This window comes from Crinia signifera, chromosome 2, assembly GCF_055691185.1.
Source record: "Crinia signifera chromosome 2, ASM5569118v1, whole genome shotgun sequence".
NCBI classification, from domain to species: Eukaryota; Metazoa; Chordata; class Amphibia; order Anura; family Myobatrachidae; genus Crinia; species Crinia signifera.
The window spans coordinates 99,654,476-99,675,764 of record NC_139218.1 but is presented as its reverse complement, the minus strand read 5'-3'; the positions used below and the strand labels follow the sequence as shown (position 1 = coordinate 99,675,764).

Here is a 21,289-nt window from a genome sequence, read left to right as displayed (position 1 = left end):
CGATGATGCCGCAATGCCCCCCGGTTTAGAGATGGGCAGTGCTGGCCGGCAGGATCCCAGCTGTGGCCACCAGCGGTGGATGCAGCAAGTCTTGTGGCCTGAAGGATCCGCAGGACTGGCGGTGGAAGAAATCGACTGATGGAGGGGTTGGGGGGGGGGGCAGTGAGCCAGCCGAGGTCCCCGATGTAGAGAGCATTCTGGCCAGCTGGTCACAGCTGTGATCGATTCCCCCCCTCCCTTTGGTGAATGGACGGTCTGGAGACCCCAAATGTGACCCCAGTGGGGGAGCATTCCAGCCTGCAGAATCACATGGACAAATGCAGCAGATCTCAATAGATCGCTTAGAAAATGCCCCTACCTCGCTCCGTGGGTAGGGGCATAGCGATTAATATCCAGCATGCTGAATAAATCTAGTTAATCACTGGGGTCAGTGACAGATCGGTCAGAGGCACATCTTTGTGCAGTGTTGCGTGCTGAGCCATCTGAGAGTTCTGAGCAATCTAGCATCGCTCACAACGCTCATCGTTACGTGTGTAGGCCCCAATAGGGGCAGATTTATCAACATGTGATGTTGTTATCACTCATTACAAATGATAAATGGTGCTTCAGCCAACTCCTATGTGTTTAAAAAATTACAGGGGCTGATTGGATATTTATAATTCATAATGAGTAATAGTAAGAATATCACTTGATGATAAATCTGTCCCACAGTATAAATAACTAAGAAATTATAGAGTAAATTGAGCTCAATTCAGCATGGATTGCTAGCTAGAGAAAAAACAGTTGCCTGTGATCATACAAAAAGTTGCCACCCAAACAGAAAGCCCCTTGCAAAATGGTGAATACACTTCAAAGTCATTTGCAAATACCAAACCATCAAAACATTTTTCCATCTGCGCCAGTCTAGGGCTTCCACTAATCTTCTCAAGAACCAAGTGGTCAGAGACACACCCAAAAAAACTGTCTGGGCACGCCTACATTTTCACAAACACACCCAGAAAACGCCATGTTTTCACCCATAAATGCTTGCTTCCATTCAATCACACTGGGGCTGCTATGCGTACTGATATATATTCACTAATTTGCAGATGAGCAATGTGAACACTTTGCACGCGCAGTCGAGAGACGGATTGCAAATTCTCTGCTCAACGATCCATGTTCAATTAATCCCTATGGGAGTAATAATGCAACAGGACAGTCATTTGTCACCGGAGAGGTCAATAATCATAAATAGCAACAAACCTCAATATTTTATGGTTGTTAAAAGCAACATTTAGAAATTATATTAAATAGCCGAAATCATTGGAAATTAGATCAAAACAACAATGAAGATTTAGATAATTGAAGTTAATCATTTGCTTCACGGGCAGTGGAAGCTAAATTGACACCGAAATCCATAATCCAATAGTTCCGGAAATACAGTGTGACCACGGCAGTAACAGGCCTCTTGCTTTGCCCTTTCAATTTGTAGATGAACCCCATAATCTGTTATACAGTACGTCAAATTGGTCTAACACAAAAAAAGGAATGGGGAAAATACTGCATAGTTATAGATGCTCTCTTTTGGTGCCTCAGCATTTCAAATAGGTTAATTCATCAGTAAACTGCTGTTCCATGCTGTACACTACCAGATGTTCTGTGTTTTAAAACCACAAAATGTACCCTCTGGGATTAGGGGTGAATTTTGTTTTTTGTTTTTAAACATACAAATCGGGAGTTTTTACACTAGGTGTATGGTTGGGGAATATGAGAAACACGTGCATCTGTCTCTTCTCTAGTTCCTGTAATGCAGAGGCAGATTACTTGATTAAAGTCTTACCCCCTGTTGAGCTCTGAAACTTAATTAACTAGGTATTTCCACACACAGAAGATATGACGAGGGGCGAAAGGAGATTTGAAGAAACAATTCTAAATAATTTATGCATGCTTCAGTGCTTCACCTTCAGACACATACGTACTTTCTGAAACAGCGAAGCTCTCCATTACACACAACTGGAACAGAGCATGATAGCCGTCCCTGCTGTAGTCATGCCCCACTCACTGGCCCTGATTCAGACCTTATTGCGAGCGATCCATTTAGCCTCAGCCCCGCTCCAGTGAAATTCTACCCTGCGAATGAATGTGCTGGCTATGCGAATGGACACGCATTGCAGTCCATACATTGGTGTATCTATAATGAGTGCACAAGGGCCCCTGAGACCCATACCGTGCACACTGCACCCATTTTAACAAAACTTAACCTCTGGAGTCCAGCGGCGGTGGCAGGAGCGCTGCCGAGATCCTAGAAAAATGGCACAGCGGTCATGTTTCTGGGGTTCTGCGCAAGCGCAGTAGAGTCTGAGCGCTCTAGTGCTCAGATTCCCCAGTGCTGCAAAAATCACACCAAAAATGGCTGCCTTGCCATTTTCCTCAAGATTTGCGATGTGCATTACATTCTCATTCTCATGCGTGGACTAGGGAATCCCAGGAGCTTAAGAAGTCCTTCAAGGATGGCATGGGTATGGGAAAGCATCAGGGTACAAACATTACAAGCATGATATGTGTGTACAATCAGAGGGCAGGGCTTTATTGTACAGGACAGGTCTTTATGGTACAGGACAAGGCCAACATCATAGATACTCCAGGTATATATGTAGACTTCCAATCAAAGGATGGCACAGAGTGACGGATCCAACTTGGCATTGGTGCCTGTGCACTTTATTCACTATACGCCACGTGACTGACCCCAAGGTTGAGCAGGCATCATCCTCCAGATAACAGCATACAGTGTTTGTGTACAGAAGGGAACCGACTAGTTGTCTGAGTTTGGCCGGGATCCTGCAAACTCAGACTATTGCATCAGCCCTTAAAATTTGGCCAGGAATGGAGGTGCAAGAATAATCTAAGAGTGGTCAGTGGTAAAGCAGTATATACAGTAGCTTAGGGTGCAGGGTCGGTGCAAGGCACCAGAGCGCCCCAGGCAAGTCGGGGTGGGGGCACCCCGGTGTCTGCCGCCCGGGTACCTGTCCTGCGGCGCTGTAAAGCTGGCGGCGGCGGCGGCAGCGGGGGGTCCCTGCAGTCATTAAGAAATAACGAGCGCTATCCGCCGGCCTATGCGGAAGTGCTTCTGTTTTGGAAACACTGGCCGCACGCTGATTGGCTGAATCTCAGCCAATCAGCGTACGGCCAGTGTTTCCAAAACAGAAGCGCTTCCACATAGCCCGGCGGATAGCGCTCGTTATTTCTTATTGACTGCAGGGACCCCCCGCTGCCGCCGCCAGCTTTTACGCACATATACGCCGCAGGACAGGTACCCGGGCGGCATGGGGGGGTGAAATACCGCCCTCCAGTGGCCGGCGCCCTAGGCAAATGCCTAGATTTGCCTAGTGGTGGCGCCGGCCCTGCTAGGGTGCAGAGTGGGAGGCATTGATTCATATACCCATGTGTACTGTAGACTCTGCACCCATTGCAGATAAGTTACTGCACATGTTTAATAACTTCTGAAATAAGAGATGTTTTTATAGGGAAGGTATTTAGATCACATTCTAATTGGTATTTAAGCAGTACTGGCAATGGTGATGAATGCAATACATGACATATACATGAGTTTATATCACATGCAGTTATAGTTATCAGTTCTGGTACATAATAATACATGAGTTTGTAGTGCAGGGATTGAAATGACATGCAATTTATGTTGGAATAACAATGGCAGTTGGTGGTATGCAATTATAGCACCAAAACTTTGTACTTCATGCTATACTGCTCACCGTATGGGTAATCAATAATATGTGCAATCTCATCACATGATATTTTGCTGAAACAATGGGGACAAGTAGCAGTATATGCTGTCATAATACAACAATTCAGATCAATTACAATTATAGTACATGGACAATGTTCAATCATTAGGACAATTGATAATACACGTGATTTTAAATTACAGAATTGTATTACATGGCATTTAGGACTAATCACTGAGGGCAATAAATAATATATATGTTGTTAAGTACAGATTTATATGAAATAATAATACATGGCACAAAATATGTGTACACCCGAATATCATACCCATATATGCTTTCTGAACATCACATTCCAACACCGTGGTCATTCATTTAGATTTGGTCTTCCCATTGCTACTCTACCAAAACCCAACTCTTTTGAAAAGTTTTCCAATGCATTTTGTTATACCCCTTTTACACTGCCTCAAAACTCCGGGTCTTCGGCGGGTCAGAGGCGGTGTAAATCTGTCACGCCGTGTCCCTTTACACGGGACTTCTACCCAGGTCCTGACCTGGGTAGAACACGGCTAGGACCTGGGTAGAGGGCGGTGTAAATGGGAACGCCGGGTCGGATGACCCGGCTCCCATTTACATGAATGGGTGACGTCTAACCTGCGGACTGCAGCGTCCGCAGGTTGGACGGGGGGGGTGGGGGTGGGCACAGCCTGCTCTGCTGTCTGCTATACTCTGCAGACAGCAGCGGCGACAGCGGAGGAGGTGAATGGATGCCTGTGTGCGGCATCCATTCACCTCCCGGACGGTGGCTGGGGGGGTGCACGGGGGCTGAGTAAATCCCGGATCCGACCGGGCTTGGATCCTTCTTCCAAATTCCGGGTCGGATCCGGGATTTTTGGTGTAAAAGGGGTATTAAATGGCTGCTGGGATTAGCATTCAATTAGTAACAAAAAGGCGGCGGGGGGCAGCAGCAGGGGAGCTCCCACGTACAATCCAATGATGAGCCGCTTTAAAATAAGAACATTAACATTGTTCAACATTCAATGTAGACCATTATTTTTATAAAAATAATAAAAATCAATACAATTAATTTAAACATTTAAACCAGTTTGAATTGCAAAAAAAAAAATTTGGACTGCATGGGGTTAACGTATATCCCTATAAAATAGTAAAGGCTCCCATACATCTGTGGCCATGTTTCCGCGATTGGCCAATCAGATCTGCTGATAAGCAGCCAGCAATGAAACAAGGTTTCAAAACATGAAACAAAGTTTGTGTACTATCTCAGGTACTTTGAATGCCAAGCAGTCATTTGCTTGCACATATTTAGTGCCAGTTACATATCATCAGAGGCGTAGCGAGGGCGGTGCTGGTGGAGCACAAGCTCGCCCGCTCCCCTGCAATCTCGTCCATCTCCCCGTTGTGTCCGGGAGACGTGGTGCTTTTTAAAATTCACGTCTCCCGCTCCGTGCCAGATTAAGGTCTAAATGGGCCTGGAGCTGAAAATTATCCAGGGCCTTTTATGCGCTATAATAGAGGTTGTGGCCAGCACCTAATAATGTGGGGGGTGTGACCAGTGTTCTGGTTGAGTGGTCTGCTCATGGGTGTGTAAACACTTTCAACTAATTATATATTACAAATTCCGACACTCACAGGATTCAGGGAGATATATTGGCGGGTGCCCTCCAAAGGTGCACCCGCAGGATGCCGATGTCCTAAGATACTTACTGGGTGAGGCGGCATTCCAGTCATAAAAAAATACTAAAATCCAAAACTTGGTAGACAACATTTCAGCACCTTTTATATGGTCACCCTATTTAACACACCATATACCCCTTATACAAATCATGAAACACAATAGTAACCCCCTTATACTGTAATTGCCTCTTACACATTATGCCACATGGAATGAGCCAAAACTCACACCGATACCCCGTTCTCACTGCAGCCAAATTCCCGGGTCTAGCACGTGGACCCGGGAATTTGCCTTTTAACACAGGATTTTTGGCAGTGTGAAGGGGTAGCATATCCGGATCTCATACATGGCTAAAACCCTTATTTTTACCCGTGTCTGAGATCCGGGTATGCAAACACGGGTTGACCCGTTCACACTGCTGAAAAATCCGTGTTTAAAGGCAAATTTCCGGGTAGAACTTCTTCACCCGGGAATTTGCCTTGCAGTGAGAACGGGGGTGCAGCGCGGCAGTCCCCAGCATTTTAATGCCGAGTAAAAGCCGTGTCTTTCTCACTTGCAGTGAGAACATGGCATTACTGAGTCATAATTCACATTATGCCACACAGATTAAGGAAAAGTTCAAATTTTGACACATGGATTGAGCCAAAATACACACTATACCAAACGGATTGAGATATAATTCACAATATGCTCCGCAGACAGGGTTATTGTGCTCATTACATGTTAAACCACACACCATAATTCCCATTATGTATTATGCCAAGCACCATAATGTCAATTAAAAATTATGCTACATAAGTGCTGCTTACCTACGTGCTCATTGCCAGGGGTTGCATGCTCATTGTCATGTGGGATTACATGCTCATTGCCAAGGGGTAATACATGCATGCTCATGGTAACTGGGGGACAGCTGCCACCAGGCAGAAGTGACAGCTATTGACAGCCGGGCAGAGGGGGGGGGGGCTGCCCGGCTGTATTCAGAGCACTGCAGGTCCCGGCTATTTGAAATAATAGCCCTTTCACACCAGAAAATGCAGGGATTTACCCGGGAATATGGTCCCAGGATCATGCAGGGACATTCCTATGCTGGTCCCTTTTACACCAGCCTAGTCCCTGCATTTTCTGGTGTGATGGGAAGAGAAAACCACCCTGCCCCTTTTAACTGGCTATATCTTTCGAACCAACAGACCCATTTACATGAGACCAGTATCATAGTGAAGAACTTTTAAGCGGGCTTTGAATGGTCCATATAAAACTGGGCCATTTGGTTCCAGAGAAATCTGCCCTCAAAGGGGGCGTGGCTTGGTAGCCATACTGTGCAGTCGCATCTGAAACCAGCTCCTGCACTAAAGCCGACAGAGTGCCTCTCTACCCCGGCAGATCTGCCCCAAACCCGGCCACAGACCTTCTCCAATCTCCCCCGGAGCTCCGGTGCATTGCAGCCCCGTCCGCGGAGCCGGGAAGCGCTTATAAGCGCTTCTGCAGGTTGCGGCCTAGGCGCGAGGCCGGAGCCGGGACCTCAATTTCGGCCCGGAGGCCGGCGCGTGATTCGGCGTCTCCTACAGCGGGCTCGTCGGGGCTTCCAGACACCGCCGCCTACCAGACCCGACCTCCAGACAGCCCCAACAGTGGCACGGACTCCCCGCTAAGCCCTACCAGCCCCCAGGACCTAGCGAGAAACACAAGGCCGGAGACGCCGCCGCCTTAGAGCGTCACAGTAAGGTACAGCAGCCGCATCCCCGGCCCCCGACTCGATAGCCCTGCACACCACTACCACTGTGGGTGCCCTCTGAGCATCCCCAGTGGCCCGTCTCCACCACTAGGCCGCGGGCCACCTAGTCACCAGCGGGCAGATTTGCAGAAAGGGAGAGACACCCCAGTCAGAGTCGCCACCTGGGGCTCTACCCCTCCCTCCCACAACTACACCACAGTGGGCCTGGGGGATACCTCTCGGTCTCCTACCCCCTAGTATTCTGCACACCCCGGCCCCAAAACTGCCCTGCTGCTCTCCAGAGCTATATCCCCCTAGCTGCATAAGCTTGCAGGCACTCCAGACCCTTACCAGTGGTTTACCTCCCTGCTGCTCACCCTCCCTAGCCCTCCAGACTCCGAGGTGAGCCATCTGAGTGCACTTTAGACCCCCTAACTGCAGCCTCAGATGTGAAGAAACAACAGGCCTGCTGCCACTCACTCAGCCTATCAGATTTGAGGTTATCATGATCCAGTAAACCTACATTGCTATCTCCCCCTCCGGTGCCAAATCTCTCTGAGACTACCAATTCTCCTGCGAGTGCTCCTTGCTTTCACCATGCCCTCTAAAAGGGCTAAGAATGTTATCCCCTCCAAAATACCTCTCCCCCAAAAAAAATCCCCCCTGCCCTCTACAGCCCAGTATAGCCCCTCCACCCTGGCCTCCCATTCTCGAGGTGCGCCAAGCGAAGCACCATCAGCACCAGGGCTCGCTGGAGTAGATGTGAATTCTGACGCACCAGTGACAATGAAATCTCTCTGTCAGGTCTTCTCTGCATTCCAAGCAGAGATGACCAAAGATCTGACGTCAGCCATCCGAGAGGTCAAGACGGAACTGGTGGCCATAGGGGACAGAACAGATCAGCTGGAGCGAAGAATGGACGAGATAGTAGCGTCGCACAATGACCTGATATCGTCCTATGATTGTCAACAGCGTGAGATCGACCAATTTAAATCCAAGATGGCGGATCTGGAAGACAGGTCCAGACGCAATAATATAAAAATCAGAGGCATCCCAGATTCAGTAGCTAACACAGAACTGGAAGAATATGCCACCGCCCTGTTCCGCAAACTCCTCCCCTCCACAGACCCTAAAGATCTACTGATAGACCGTATACACCGCCTCCCACGACCCAAAACAGTTTCCTCTGACCTACCGAGGGATACGCTCCTCCGTGTGCACTTCTTTACTGTCAAGGAACGCATTCTGAAGGCGGCCCGAGAATCCAAGCCTACAGACACCCTAGGCGGCCTACAGATCTTCCAAGATTTTTCCCCTGCAACGATAGCCAACAGAAGAGCACTGGCCCCCATTACAACAGCACTCCGCAATCACGAAATCCGGTACCGGTGGGGATTCCCAGTCAAATTGATAGTGTACCACGACGACTCCACCTACATTATATCATCCCTGGACGCCGGGGTTAAACTCCTGCTGGACTGGGATATCTCGGTCACTAATTCCCAGGAACCAAGACGCCCGCAGACCCTGCACCAGGACTGGTCTACTACCTGAGAACCCCCCCGGATCTCGAAGAATGTTTGATCAAGTTCGTGAACTGGCTGCCTGCATTCCTGCGATCCCCTCCACCGGGACGGGATCTGCCTGTTAAGTATTACCTCATATTGACTTATTTTGTAAGCAGGATGTTTGATAACCAGGTTGATATATTAGTAATGTGGTCACACTTTGATGACACTAAGTTCAGTTTATATGTTTAGATGTGTTCATCACGTTATACAGTTAACTTACCTCTATACAGTTCACTTTCTGTTTATATGTGAGTGGCGGCTTTCCGCTGTGCGAACCAAGCCACCACCCCGACGTTGCACACACTACTGCAAGACCCTTTCTTTCTTTCCCCTCTCACCCCTGCAGTAGTCATGCAGGTCCAATATACCGGACCTTTTTGTTTTCCCCCTCCCGGTTCCCCTTCGGCTCCTACTGTCCCCCCTTTCCCCCTCTGCCCTCCCCACACCCCTATCCCTCCCACCTGGCTCTCAGCGGACAATGTAGATGTCAGTCTCTGGGGCAGGACCCAACACTTGTTGAGCCGCAGCTCCCATCGTAACCCCCCCTAACTTACAATGCCTAATTTTATGTCTTTGAATGTGAAGGGACTGAACTCCCCTAACAAAAGGCGATTGGCCCTATCCTACTTTCATAAACAAAAGGCGGATGTGATTGCTGTACAGGAGACTCATTTCAACTCCTCCAACCCCCCGATGTTTAAAGATGCAAATTACCCCACAGCCTACTATGCCAACGGCCCAACTAAACGGAACGGGGTTGCCATCCTGTTTAGCAAACACACCTCCTTTGTACTACAGTCCCAGACCCAAGACAAAAATGGTAGATATATTATACTATCAGGACTGTTGGAGGATAAGCAGATCACTATTGTCTGTTTGTACGCACCTAACTCCAACCAAGTCCCTTTCCTGCGCAAACTCTTCATCTTAATGCAAAAATATTCAAAAGGCCATGTGATACTATTGGGAGATTTCAACCTAGCTCTTGACCCAAAACTTGATAAATCCCGTGTACCCCCTACCTCTCCCTCACATACAACAGGCCCGTCCCTAGCTTTCCGAAACCTACTCCTGGAGTTTGACCTCTATGATACATGGAGATCCAACTACCCCTCCGGTCGCGAATACACCTTTTATTCCCCAGTTCATAATTCGTACTCCAGAATAGATTATATACTCTGTGACAAATGGACCCTGCAGCACACAAAAGATGTAGATATCTTACCCATCACTTGGTCAGACCATGCTCCGGTCACCTGGCAATGGAATATCCGCTCTCCCAAAACCCCCTCGCGACCTTGGAGGCTCTTCCCCCACCTTCTTAAAGACCCCACCTCTAAATCCACTATGCTGTCCACCATTACCGCCTATCTATCAACCAACTCCCCTCAGGATACCTCTATCACGAACCACTGGTGTGCTTTAAAAGCAGTCACCAGGGGAGCTGCAATCCAAGCGGGCGCCTCCCTCAAACGACGCTCTGCTAAAACTCAACAGGAATTAGAAGCCAGACTGAGCGCACTAGAAGCTCAGAATAAAACCAACCCATCCAGAGATCTCAAAAAAGAGATCTCAAGTATACGAAGCCAGATCCAGAAATTCCTCCTAGCCCGCACCCAACTGGCACTGAATAGAATGCGCCACAGATTTTATCTGTTTAGTAACAGGTCAGGTAGAATGCTAGCCAGAAAATTGAGAGCCCAACAAGCCAGAAACAAGATCAAACATATCATCACTCCCAACAATACCAAAGTCATTAACCCTAAAGATATAGCGAACCAATTCGCTCAATACTACTCAAAACTGTATAACCTGTCCTCTGACCCTTCTACCCCCCAACCAACAGCTGACTCGATTTCGACATTTCTAGATAGGATACATCTCCCTACTCTTGCCCCAGAACAGCTAGCTACCCTAAATGCCCCCTGGTCGCATGCGGAGATTCAAGCAGCTATCAAATCCCTCCCACGGAACAAAGCCCCGGGCCCAGACGGATTCATAACGGACTTTTACATAACATTCAAGGATTTATTGACTCCAACATTAACAGACCTCTTTAATGAACTGTCCTCCTTAGGTTCTGCCCCTGCAGAACTATTAGAAGCCCGTATAGTGACTATCCCTAAACCGGGAAAAGACCCATCCCTCTGCCAGAACTACCGCCCCATAGCATTATTGAATTGCGACATTAAATTATTCGCCAAGTTGATGGCCCTACGTATCAATCAAATATTGCCGTTGCTGGTGCACCCCGACCAGACCGGGTTTGTCCCGGGAAGACAGGCCTCAGACAACACTAGACGGGTATTTGATTTAATCGACTCCCTCTCCGGTGAACAGGACCTCCTTCTGCTGTCCCTAGACGCAGAAAAGGCGTTCGACAGACTAAATTGGCACTACATGCGGGAGGTGTTGCGTCGCTTTGGCTTCAAAGATCGCATCCTCACGTCTATAATGACCCTCTACAGCTCCCCCTCGGCCCGAGTGCTCAGCAATGGCTTCCTCTCAGATACCTTCAACATCACAAATGGCACCAGGCAAGGCTGCCCCCTTTCCCCGCTTATCTTTGTCCTCTCGATCGAACCCCTGGCCATTACCATACGCAAAGACAACAGGATAGGCGGCTTAAAGATAGGCCAAGATTGCCATAAATTAAGTCTCTTTGCGGATGACGTCCTGCTCTTTGTGACCAATCCCGTCTCTACACTCCCACACCTCCATAATATTCTGGACACGTACAGCAGGGCCTCATACTACAAATTGAATACTACCAAGACCGACGCACTCCCGATCAATCTCTCCTCATCCATCTCCCAACTACAAACACTATACCAGTACAATTGGCAAAAGGAGTCCATTAAATATCTGGGGATCAATATCCCCTCTACCACATCCAAAGTCTTCGACATCAACCTTACCCCTCTACTCTCGACCCTGACCGCCCTATCCAATTCCTGGACTACATTTGACATCTCTTGGATGGGCCGCATGGCGGCTTTCAAAATGTCTCTTTTGCCAAAGTTGATGTATCTGTTTAGGACTATCCCATACAGCTTCCCCCAGAAGGCCCTCCGGCTGAGCTCGTCTATCATGACGAAGTACATCTGGGCATCAGGGCCCCCTAAGATTGCTCGTGCCAAATTGTGCTTACCCAGAGCATTTGGTGGCCTAGATCTCCCAGATTTATCTCTCTATCAGTGGGCGACCCTACTAGCACCAATCAAAAACTACTCCATATCCGACCCCCCTACTAGCTGGGTCGCTATTGAGCAAACCCTATCCCCTAATATACCCCTAGCCGACTTAATCAGAATCCCTCGTCAGCTTAGACCGAGCCAGCCTTTTCTTCTCCCATCCACCAAAGCATCCCTGCAGGCCTGGGATCAGCTGCTATCCACCTTAGCTACCACTACAAATAATCTACCCAATATCTCAATAACGACTGTAGCGAAACTGACCCCGAATCTTAATCTAAACGTGTGGAAATCCCGTGGCATCAACACTCTTGGGGATATCTTGGATTCACAAGCTCCCCTCCCCTTCGCCTCCCTACAAAATAGCTACCAGATCCCCGCTTCAGAATACCTACACTACTTACAAGTAGTCCACTGGTGGAGAACCACCATTTCGAAACTACCCCCCCCACAGCCCACACTCCAGCCCATTTTCTCCAGACCCTTTACCCCCCATACCAAACGTGACATTTCCTTCTGGTATAAGACTCTAATAACTCCTTGCACTTTCTCAAAAACCTCCGCACATACGAAATGGGAGGCCGACCTAGGGCGAACGTTCTCCCCAGCAGAATGGCGCCAAATCTTCCTCACCTCCTTTGATATGTCCCGCTGCTTGAACCACACAGAAATGCATATCAAGCTCATAAACAGAATATATATGACTCCAGAGCGCCTGCACTCCTTCTGGCCATCGAGCTCCAATAAATGCTGGAGGCTGTGTGGTCAAGTAGGGAACATATTTCATATCTTTTGGACTTGCCCCCAAATCCTTAAGTATTGGTCGGAGGTATTTGAGTTAATCTCCTCGGTACTCAATACCAAAGTCACCCCTGACCCATCCATTGCCCTATTCCATGTTTATCCCCAGGAGATCCCAACCGAGAAAAGATTAGTTATGGGTCACATACTCATAGCCGCGCGAGCGAACCTAGCTCAACAGTGGAAACAGACTTCCCCCCCATCCCTCCTACAGGTGATCCTGAAGATGAACCACCACTTTTTGATGGAGAATGGCCCCCCCTTCCATATGTCAGCATCCTCTCCTACCTCCCATCGATGGCTACTATGGCACGCATATGTGACGGAAGGTGAGGGAGCCAGATTCTTCCCCCACGCATCCACATCAGACCCCCACCAGTTTAGCTTAAACGAGCCTGAAGAGGCATGATAGGGACAGCGACTGGAGGACATTACCGTCTATTACCGTCTCCCCCCTACCTGTAACCTGATGTTAGACTCAGCAAAGAAAGATTATTAGGAAAACATTTGGCCCAGCCACTACTTTCGTATGTTATGTTTGTATTACATTGTTCGCTCTGCGTAGCGAAGTGTTTGATTTCCAACTTGTCTGCTAACCCCCCCCTTTCCCCCCCCCCTGATATTGTCTCCCCTTTCTATTTTCTGTACCCCATACTTTGAATATAAAACAATAAAAATTTATTGAAGTTAAAAAAAAGAAATCTGCCCTCAAAGAACATGAACAGCCAGAAACTACATTTCAGAAATAAAAACAAAACCGGTTTACCCGCAATATCTCTGGAACCAATTAGCCCATATGAACCAGCCTGGTATCAGATTGAAGGCCCATCGGGTTTCAATGAGAGCTTCTGTGATGCCAGGGGGGGAACTGGCAGCCGTTGGAACTGGGTGGGGGGCAGAATTAGTGGGTCCCATGTTATACTATGGGGAAAATGTTCCAGCTTTGCCCGGCTGAATCACCGGTTCCTGGGGGGCTAGCGATGTGGGGCTAGGCTCATTGGAAAGCCCCAGTCCTCATCTACAAAATAGGCCTATTTAGAGAGTGGGCCTGGAGCTGTAGCTCCATCAGGCCCATTGTTAATCCAGCCCTGCTCCCGCTGGACCGCTAGCCAATAGGTGCTTGCAGGTCCAGCAGGCAATCAACTGGTGGCTGCTGGACCGTGAGCGCCTATTGGCTAGCACAGTCCAGCGGGATATGGGAATTTTAAATATCAGCATAATGCACGTCTCCCGGGTACAGTGGGAAACGGGCAGGCCTGGCGACAGGGAGGAGGGGGTGCACGGATTGCACACACACCAGAAAGGAGGTCCCCCCCACTGGTGGCCATGTGACTGCAAGCACCACTGCTGTGCCAACTGCACACTTCCCCTGACAGCTGGGGGGGCTCCACACTACTCCCTCCCACTCTTCCTCCCTGTTCCACACTACTCCCTCCCACCGTTACTCCACACTACTACTCCCACCCTCCCTTCCTGCTCCACACTACTACTCCCACCCTCCCTCCCTGCTCCACACTACTACTACTCCCACCCTCCCTGCTCCATACTACTACTCCCACCCTCCCTGCTCTGCACTATCACTCCCACCCTCCCTGATCCACACTATTACTCCCACCTTCCCTCCCTGCGAGCAATTTCAATCCTTGGCAACAAGCAATTTCAGTCCCCCTTGGCATCGAGCATGAAGCCCCTGGCATGGAGCATGTAGGTAAGGGGCACTTATGTGTTAAATGTGTAATGGGCATTATGGTTTGTTAAATAGTATGTGATGGGCATTACGGTGTGTTATTTAGTATGCAATGGGCATCATGTGTAGCCTTATGTGTAATTGGCATTATGGCATGTGGCTTTATGTGTAATTGGTATTACAAAGTTTGCTAAAATGTGCAATGGGAATTACGGTGTGTGGTATAATGTTGGGCCATGCCTACTTTTCACTGCGCAGGAGCCTCACCTACTACAAATTGGGGGGGCGCGAAACATGCCCTTGCTCCGGTTGCCGTGGCACCTAGCTACACCACTGCATATCATGTCCCCAGTAGTGCCAGTTACAGATGTCCCCAGTAGTGCTTTTAGCAAAAAATAAAAATACATTACGGAAACTATGGTTTTCGGAATAATTTGAATAACAGATATCTGGATAAGGGTACTTAACCTGCAATACTGTTGTCAGAATTTCATCACACTATTCCCAGACTTTTTGAATTTTTGAAGGTATGTTTTGTTTGAAACTGTTATAACCTCATGTATGGACAGCAGAAATAGCAAGTATACAGTGTGCATATAAACTAGTTATACAGCCACAAAACATGGGCATTTAACATTTTATCTATTATACAGTTAAGGCCCCCATACACTATGCAACTTTGAGCCGATTTCACCCGATTTCGGCACTTTGGGCAGATAAATCTGGTGAAATCGGCCCAAAATTGGAAGTTTGTGACATCTGATCTTATCTGATGCGCGTTCCCGTGCGCATCGGATCGGATCAGGCCGTCGGACCTGCTGAACATAAGATATATTGGAATCTTACCCATCATGGGCACATCGTGGGTACCCACGATGTTTCAGATCTGATACAGTATATCTATGGGCACCTTGTGTGGCCACGGGCGCTAGCCTGACCCCGCTCTCGGGGACCAGTCCGGAGGAGCGGCAGGAGCAGGTTGGGAGCGGGGAGCAGCAGGAGATGTAGCAGCAGGCGGGGACCGCAGACGCAGAGACAGGGGGCGTGGCGGAAGAAATCCTATTCAAAAGACTGGGCGGCCGCTGATTGGCTGACCTCTCAGCCAATCAGCTGCAGTCCAGTCTTTTGAATAGGATGGTTTCTATTCTCCCGCCGCTACCCTGGTCCCCACGGCGAGCGGGAGAATAGAAACCATCCTATTCAAAAGACTGGAAGGCCGCTGATTGGCTGAGCTCTCAGCCAATCAGCGGCCACCCAGTCTATGAATAGGATTGCTTCTTATTCTCCCGCCGCGCCCCCGTCTCTGCTCTGCGCCCCCCCCTGCCGCTACATCTCCTGCCGCTCCCCCGGACCGGTCCCCACTCTCAGCCTGCCATTGCCGCTGCTGGATGCCGCTGCCGATCCCCCAGACCGGACCCTGCTCTCTGATCCCCGCCTGCCTCTACATCTCTCCAGCAGCTCCCCTGGACCTTCCTCTGCTGGCGCTTCCCCGGGTTTTTTTTTTTTGCATGTGATAAATCGCATCCGATTTGGCACATCAAGTGCCAAATCTGATCAAGCTCTCCCGGGGAGCTGCTGGGGGAGCTCAGGGGGAAGTCGGGCCGACTTGCCCTTAGGACAAGTCGGCCTAATGTATGGGGGCCTTAGACTGGAGCTATTTAATTAGATCACACAGTAAGTCCACCCCCACAACACGTGATAAGCCCAGTATATATTCTGAGGTCAGAGCCGGGAGCTATGCAGATACCATCCATAGTAAGTCAGTGGGAAGCCCTGAGGTTGCACTTAACACAGATTTATATTTTCCAAATAATAACCTTTATTTTAGCATTTCATTGGTTTGTCGGCTTGAGTGGCATGTACTTTGCATTAAGTTAATGTGGTAGAATAATCTAGCTATACTGTAACCTAAACTTATTATGCAAAAATCCTAATAAAAAATGATTAATGTAATGATGTACTTGAATGGGAAAAACCACTGAATGATATTAATTCTGCATGCTGCTATATTGGAAATGCGAAAACAGGTCTGTTGGGAGAAGATAGGTAATTGAGGGCCAAATTTTGTGTTTGATTTAAAATTGAGCACAAAATGAATTTGTACACACAATAGATAATTTATGTTGCAAAACAGAGCTTTATCATTTCTGTAGTATCCCATTTGGTAGCTCATGGCATGGGATGCGGTCATTTGGTCTACAGCATGATGATCGACAGTCATTAGGTCGACATGGGAAAGGATCGACATGGTTCTAGGTCGAAAGGTCATTAGGTCGACAGTGTCTAGGTCGCCAGTCAAAAGGTCGACATGGGGCATTTCACTGTTTTCTGAGCTGACACGTGCCGCCAGGCGGTATTTGATGCCCTACCATCCACTAGGGCATGGTGGCAGAAAAAAACATTTGCCGAACACAGCAAGACACCGTGCCCGAAGCATTGTGAGCGCAGCGAGCTATGCGAGGGGATGCGGTGCTCTTTAAACTGTGTCCATGTCGACTGTGTTGACATTAGGGTAAAAAAACAGTGAAAAACCCAATGTCGACCTTTTGATTGTCGACCTAGACATTGTAAAACTAATGACCTGTCGAACTAAAGACCTTTCGACCTAGAACCACGTCAAACTTTTCCCATGCCGACCTAATGGTGTCAACCAAATGACTGTCGACCATCATGCTGTACACCAAATGATCCCAACTCTATGTGGAGGCTACAAAATTGATCTTGTGTTAACATTTCTTGAAGAAGTGTTAAGGTGCCCACAGACGCTACAATTGTACTGTGCTATGCGTTTTTGTCTGTACAATGGTTCTATACAATTTTTCTTCCAGCTTGCTATGAGATGTGCACTTGGATGCATAAGATGTGATGTGATGAACCCATGTTTGTAATGTTAAATTTCAGATGTAGTCTAAAAAGTATGTGCAGCACGTACTTTTTTAGACATACAATATCGGGCTCCCGGGAACGCGCATCGCATCGCATCGCACAAGCACATAAACAACATCCAATAATTGTACATAAGATGCAATTTGTGCTTAAAAAGTACAAAACGAATTCGATAATTGATGCGTCTGTGGGCACCTTTACACAGAATTGACAAAACTGATTGTGGCAAAATAGATTTTGTGTTACGAAATCATTCCTTGGCAGGTATTCAATGCCGGTGCGAGCGGCCGGCGAGGGGGTTAAACTGCGAGGATCACAGAAAACCAGTGATCCTCGCAGTTTAACCCCCGCGCCGGCCGCTCGCACTATGCAACGTTCCGGGGGAATCCTCGCAGTCACAGAATGGCGAGGATTCCCCTAAACTGCGAGAGCCAAGGCTAGTGCAGCAAACTCGCTGTAATTAGCCTTGGCTCTCGCAGTTTTTGGAGGCACATTTGCAAATTCCCCCTCGCTCAAAAAACGGAGCGAGGGGGAATTTGCGTATGAGGGTGGTCAGTTGAATACTGACAGGGTGAGCGGTGACTGCAAGCAAAAAGTCCTGCTCGCAGTCACCGCTCGCCCACGGCATTGAATATATGCCATTGTTTATGTTTTATCACATTTGCGTAATATTGATTTGAGACAGAAAAATATAACTGTTTAACTCATCTCTAAATACTGCACACTTTTATACAAAATTATTTGGTAGTCTACAGTATATTTTTTTTTCATATCATTGATTTTATTGATAAACTATACAGGTGACAGGTGACAGTCCATCATATACTTTTGTATTGGAACAATAAAAGCTTTACATGTATACTGCACATTGTGAATGCAGTATAAGAGCCTGCCAGCACTGCACACAGCCAAATGAGACATGTGGATTTCCTGTATAATACAAAATGCTGTCACCCACAAGTTTTTATTGTTCTTAGCATCTCACTAGGGCTGTTCACAATGTATACAGCTTTGTGTGCATCCCAGAGCAGCAGTGTTTTCAGGGGAATGCAATAATCTAGGAATGATTACAATCAAGTACCAAAATATCCAATTTAAAAAGAAAGCACTCCTATTTTAACTTCAACTTCATGTTTGAATAGAATTCATTTTATTGGAAATTATGCATATGTGGAGAACGGTTTTTAAATACCTTTTAATTACTATTGCTATATAATTTTGGAGTTCCAGCTAGAGCTAGTCCTGTTCTGTCTGAAAAGGACTCCTCCACAATAGCAGGTCTCCGAGAACATGTTGCCCACGCCTTGTGTCCAGGCAGGGACATCCTTATTGTGCATGCGCAAATAAATGTAAAATAACTGTGGCAGCCATTTTGTCAGTGATAGTTCCAGCTGTGCAGCCACGCCAGGCCAAGAGAGGATAATAAATGTGAGGTGTGTGTGTTTCCCTGGATTCAAGGGCCCATGTACACTGCACATCTTGGACCTATTATACACCAGTGTGTGCACTAAATTGGGAGTACCGTGAGATGCTTGCCCAAAGCGTAATGAGAGAACCAAGCCCGCAAGAGTACGCATTTCCACTAGCTTGGCTCAGATATGGTGAAATATACAAAATCACACACACACAAAAACTGTGTTGTTTGCAAATTGACCAAATGGGGTCAACCAATTAATTGTCTACTATAGATCTATTGAACAACACCCAAAACATACTGGTAGATTAACTCATTTCTGACAAAAAGTAAACCGAGGGGCAGATTTATTAAGCCTGGTGAAGGTGATAATGCAACAGCCAGTCAGCTCCTAACTGTCTATTACAGGTTGGGTTTGAAAACTGACAGTTAGGAGCCGACTTGTTGGTGCATTCTTACCTTCCACTTTATCACTTCACCGGGCTTAATACATTTCCGCTCTAGTGACTGTGTGTACATGTTATAGGGAATACAGACTGTAATAGTGAATATGGGTTATAAGCTCCACTGGGCAGGGCCCGATGTGAGTGACTGTTAATAAATATATAATAAATACTGCGGTGTTTGACACAATAACATTTTTCTATGCAGATACTGTTTTTCAGTAACATTTAAGCCAGGGGCACCTGCTCTCCGGCGCTCTTTCCAGCAAAGGAATCCGCAGTAATTCAGGTGATTTTGGTTCATAGATGGTGGGTCACCTGTAGGGAGCATCTGTCTCCATGTTAAGCACTAATAGCTCTGCAATGTTTAATATATGTACTGTGTCTGCCTATAAAACACTGCTGGCTCTGCAGACCTCAGTTGGGTAATGAAACTCTGCTGCATAATTCTACCATTTTGGATGTATAGCATGTTAGAGTGTATAGTTTGCAGCTGTACTATGACTTTGCATGCCAGATATATTGCTGCGCACAGCGTGATGTACTACTGTGTCTGCATCTTCATAGGCTGTAATGTGCAAATGAGAACACTAGTTAACATTCACTCTTCCTTCCCCTCAAATTCATTTTGAGCTGCATGTTGTTCTATAAATCTTCCATCATTTTGTCGCTAGAGTCTGTTCAAGAGTAAGTGACATTTTAATGTTTGTCTCTTTCATGCTAGTCTTAAAGAGTCCCCGGTGGTCAGCTCAAAACACACAGACACACATGGCTGAGTACAATCTGCGTCCGCTCGGCTTGTGCATTTCCAGAGAGGCTAGAAGTCCAACCCAAAACTGAACAGAGGAGTGTATATTAGCATATTTCATTTAGTCTCCCAGCTAAAGCACATTCACAGCTATGGGAGATGGACTGATATTTCAGTGCGCACAAATTGTAATCATTAAGGGGTAGATTTATTAAGCCTGGTGAAGTGACAAAGTGGCCATGATAACGCACCAGCAAATTGCCTCCTAACTGTCAAGATACAAGCTGAGTCTGGAAAATGCCAGTTAGGGGCTGAGGGGTAGATTTATTAAGCTCGGTGAAGTGATAATGTGGCTTTTCCTTTATCACCAGTTACAGGCTTGGTTTGAAAAATGACAGGTAGGAGCTGATTGGCCGGTGATAAAAACCAGACACTTTATCACTTCACCGAGCTTAATAAATCTACCCGATTGGCTGGTGCGTTATCATCAGCCACTTTATCACTTCACCAGGCTTAATAAATATGCCCCTAAAGGCCCATACACACTGGGTGACTTTCAGCCTAAAGCCGCTCAGTTTACTCTTTTGAGCAGCTTTCAGCTTGAAAGCCACCCAGTGCATACGGGGCAGCGATGAGCGGTGATGTGGACGCTGGTAATAATGTCCCGTTATGGAAAGCCACCCACCCTGGGGAAAATCACCGAAACAGGTGAAAAAAGCCTCTCAGCCCATCGATTTTCCCCATAATCGTTATCAATACATGCTGGGCAAAAACGCCCAGTGTGTATGGACCTTTAGTTACCTGAGTACAAAAACATATTCATGCTTGAAATCCACTTTCATACTGGACTACCCTTCTGGGTGAATTTTGCATTTATTTTTCTTACTTAAATGTTATGCTTATTGTATAAAAATGATATTGTTTCTGGAGAAAACGAACTCATTAGCATACACTTAACATAAATAAATTGTGTACATCTTTCTAGTCTGTTTTAAGGTTAAAGCAACTTTGTAAGTCACCTCTGCTTTTTTTGTTATGAAAAAATCCCATGATCTTCACAGTTTATAGCTCAAGCTTATTTTAATTATATGTTTGTCTCTATAATTCAGTACAAAGAAACCGACAAAAAAAATGACCAATTTCAATATCAAACAAGTACCGAATATAATGGAGAACCAAAGAATTCCGATGAAAGCAATATGCTTGCTTTTTTCATCTTCAGTGTTTGGCTTCCCTTTACAAACATAACTTTAATAAAAAGAAATAACTTACCAAAGTAGGTTAGCCACCATGCTTGAAAATTGCAAAGGACACCATCTGGTAGTGCTTCACTCTGGAAATATAAATGTTAATAAGAATAATAGGGTTTTATGTTTTTTGTTTTTTTTTATTAACATGCCGAAATGTTAGAGAATAACT

The 21,289-nt window shown here is 46.9% G+C and overlaps 1 protein-coding gene across 7 annotated transcripts in view; it reads right to left on the bottom strand.

Annotated features, from left to right (window-relative positions):
• The window catches only part of LOC146058800 (uncharacterized), a 508,052-nt gene that overhangs the window by 432,941 nt on the left and 53,822 nt on the right, over positions 1-21,289 (bottom strand). For all 7 annotated transcript variants that reach the window (XM_083171028.1, XM_083171024.1, XM_083171022.1 and 4 more), the window contains one exon: positions 21,143-21,203. In XM_083171028.1, coding sequence (XP_083027154.1) covers positions 21,143-21,203 — 61 coding nt within the window. The remainder of the gene's footprint in view (positions 1-21,142; positions 21,204-21,289) is intronic.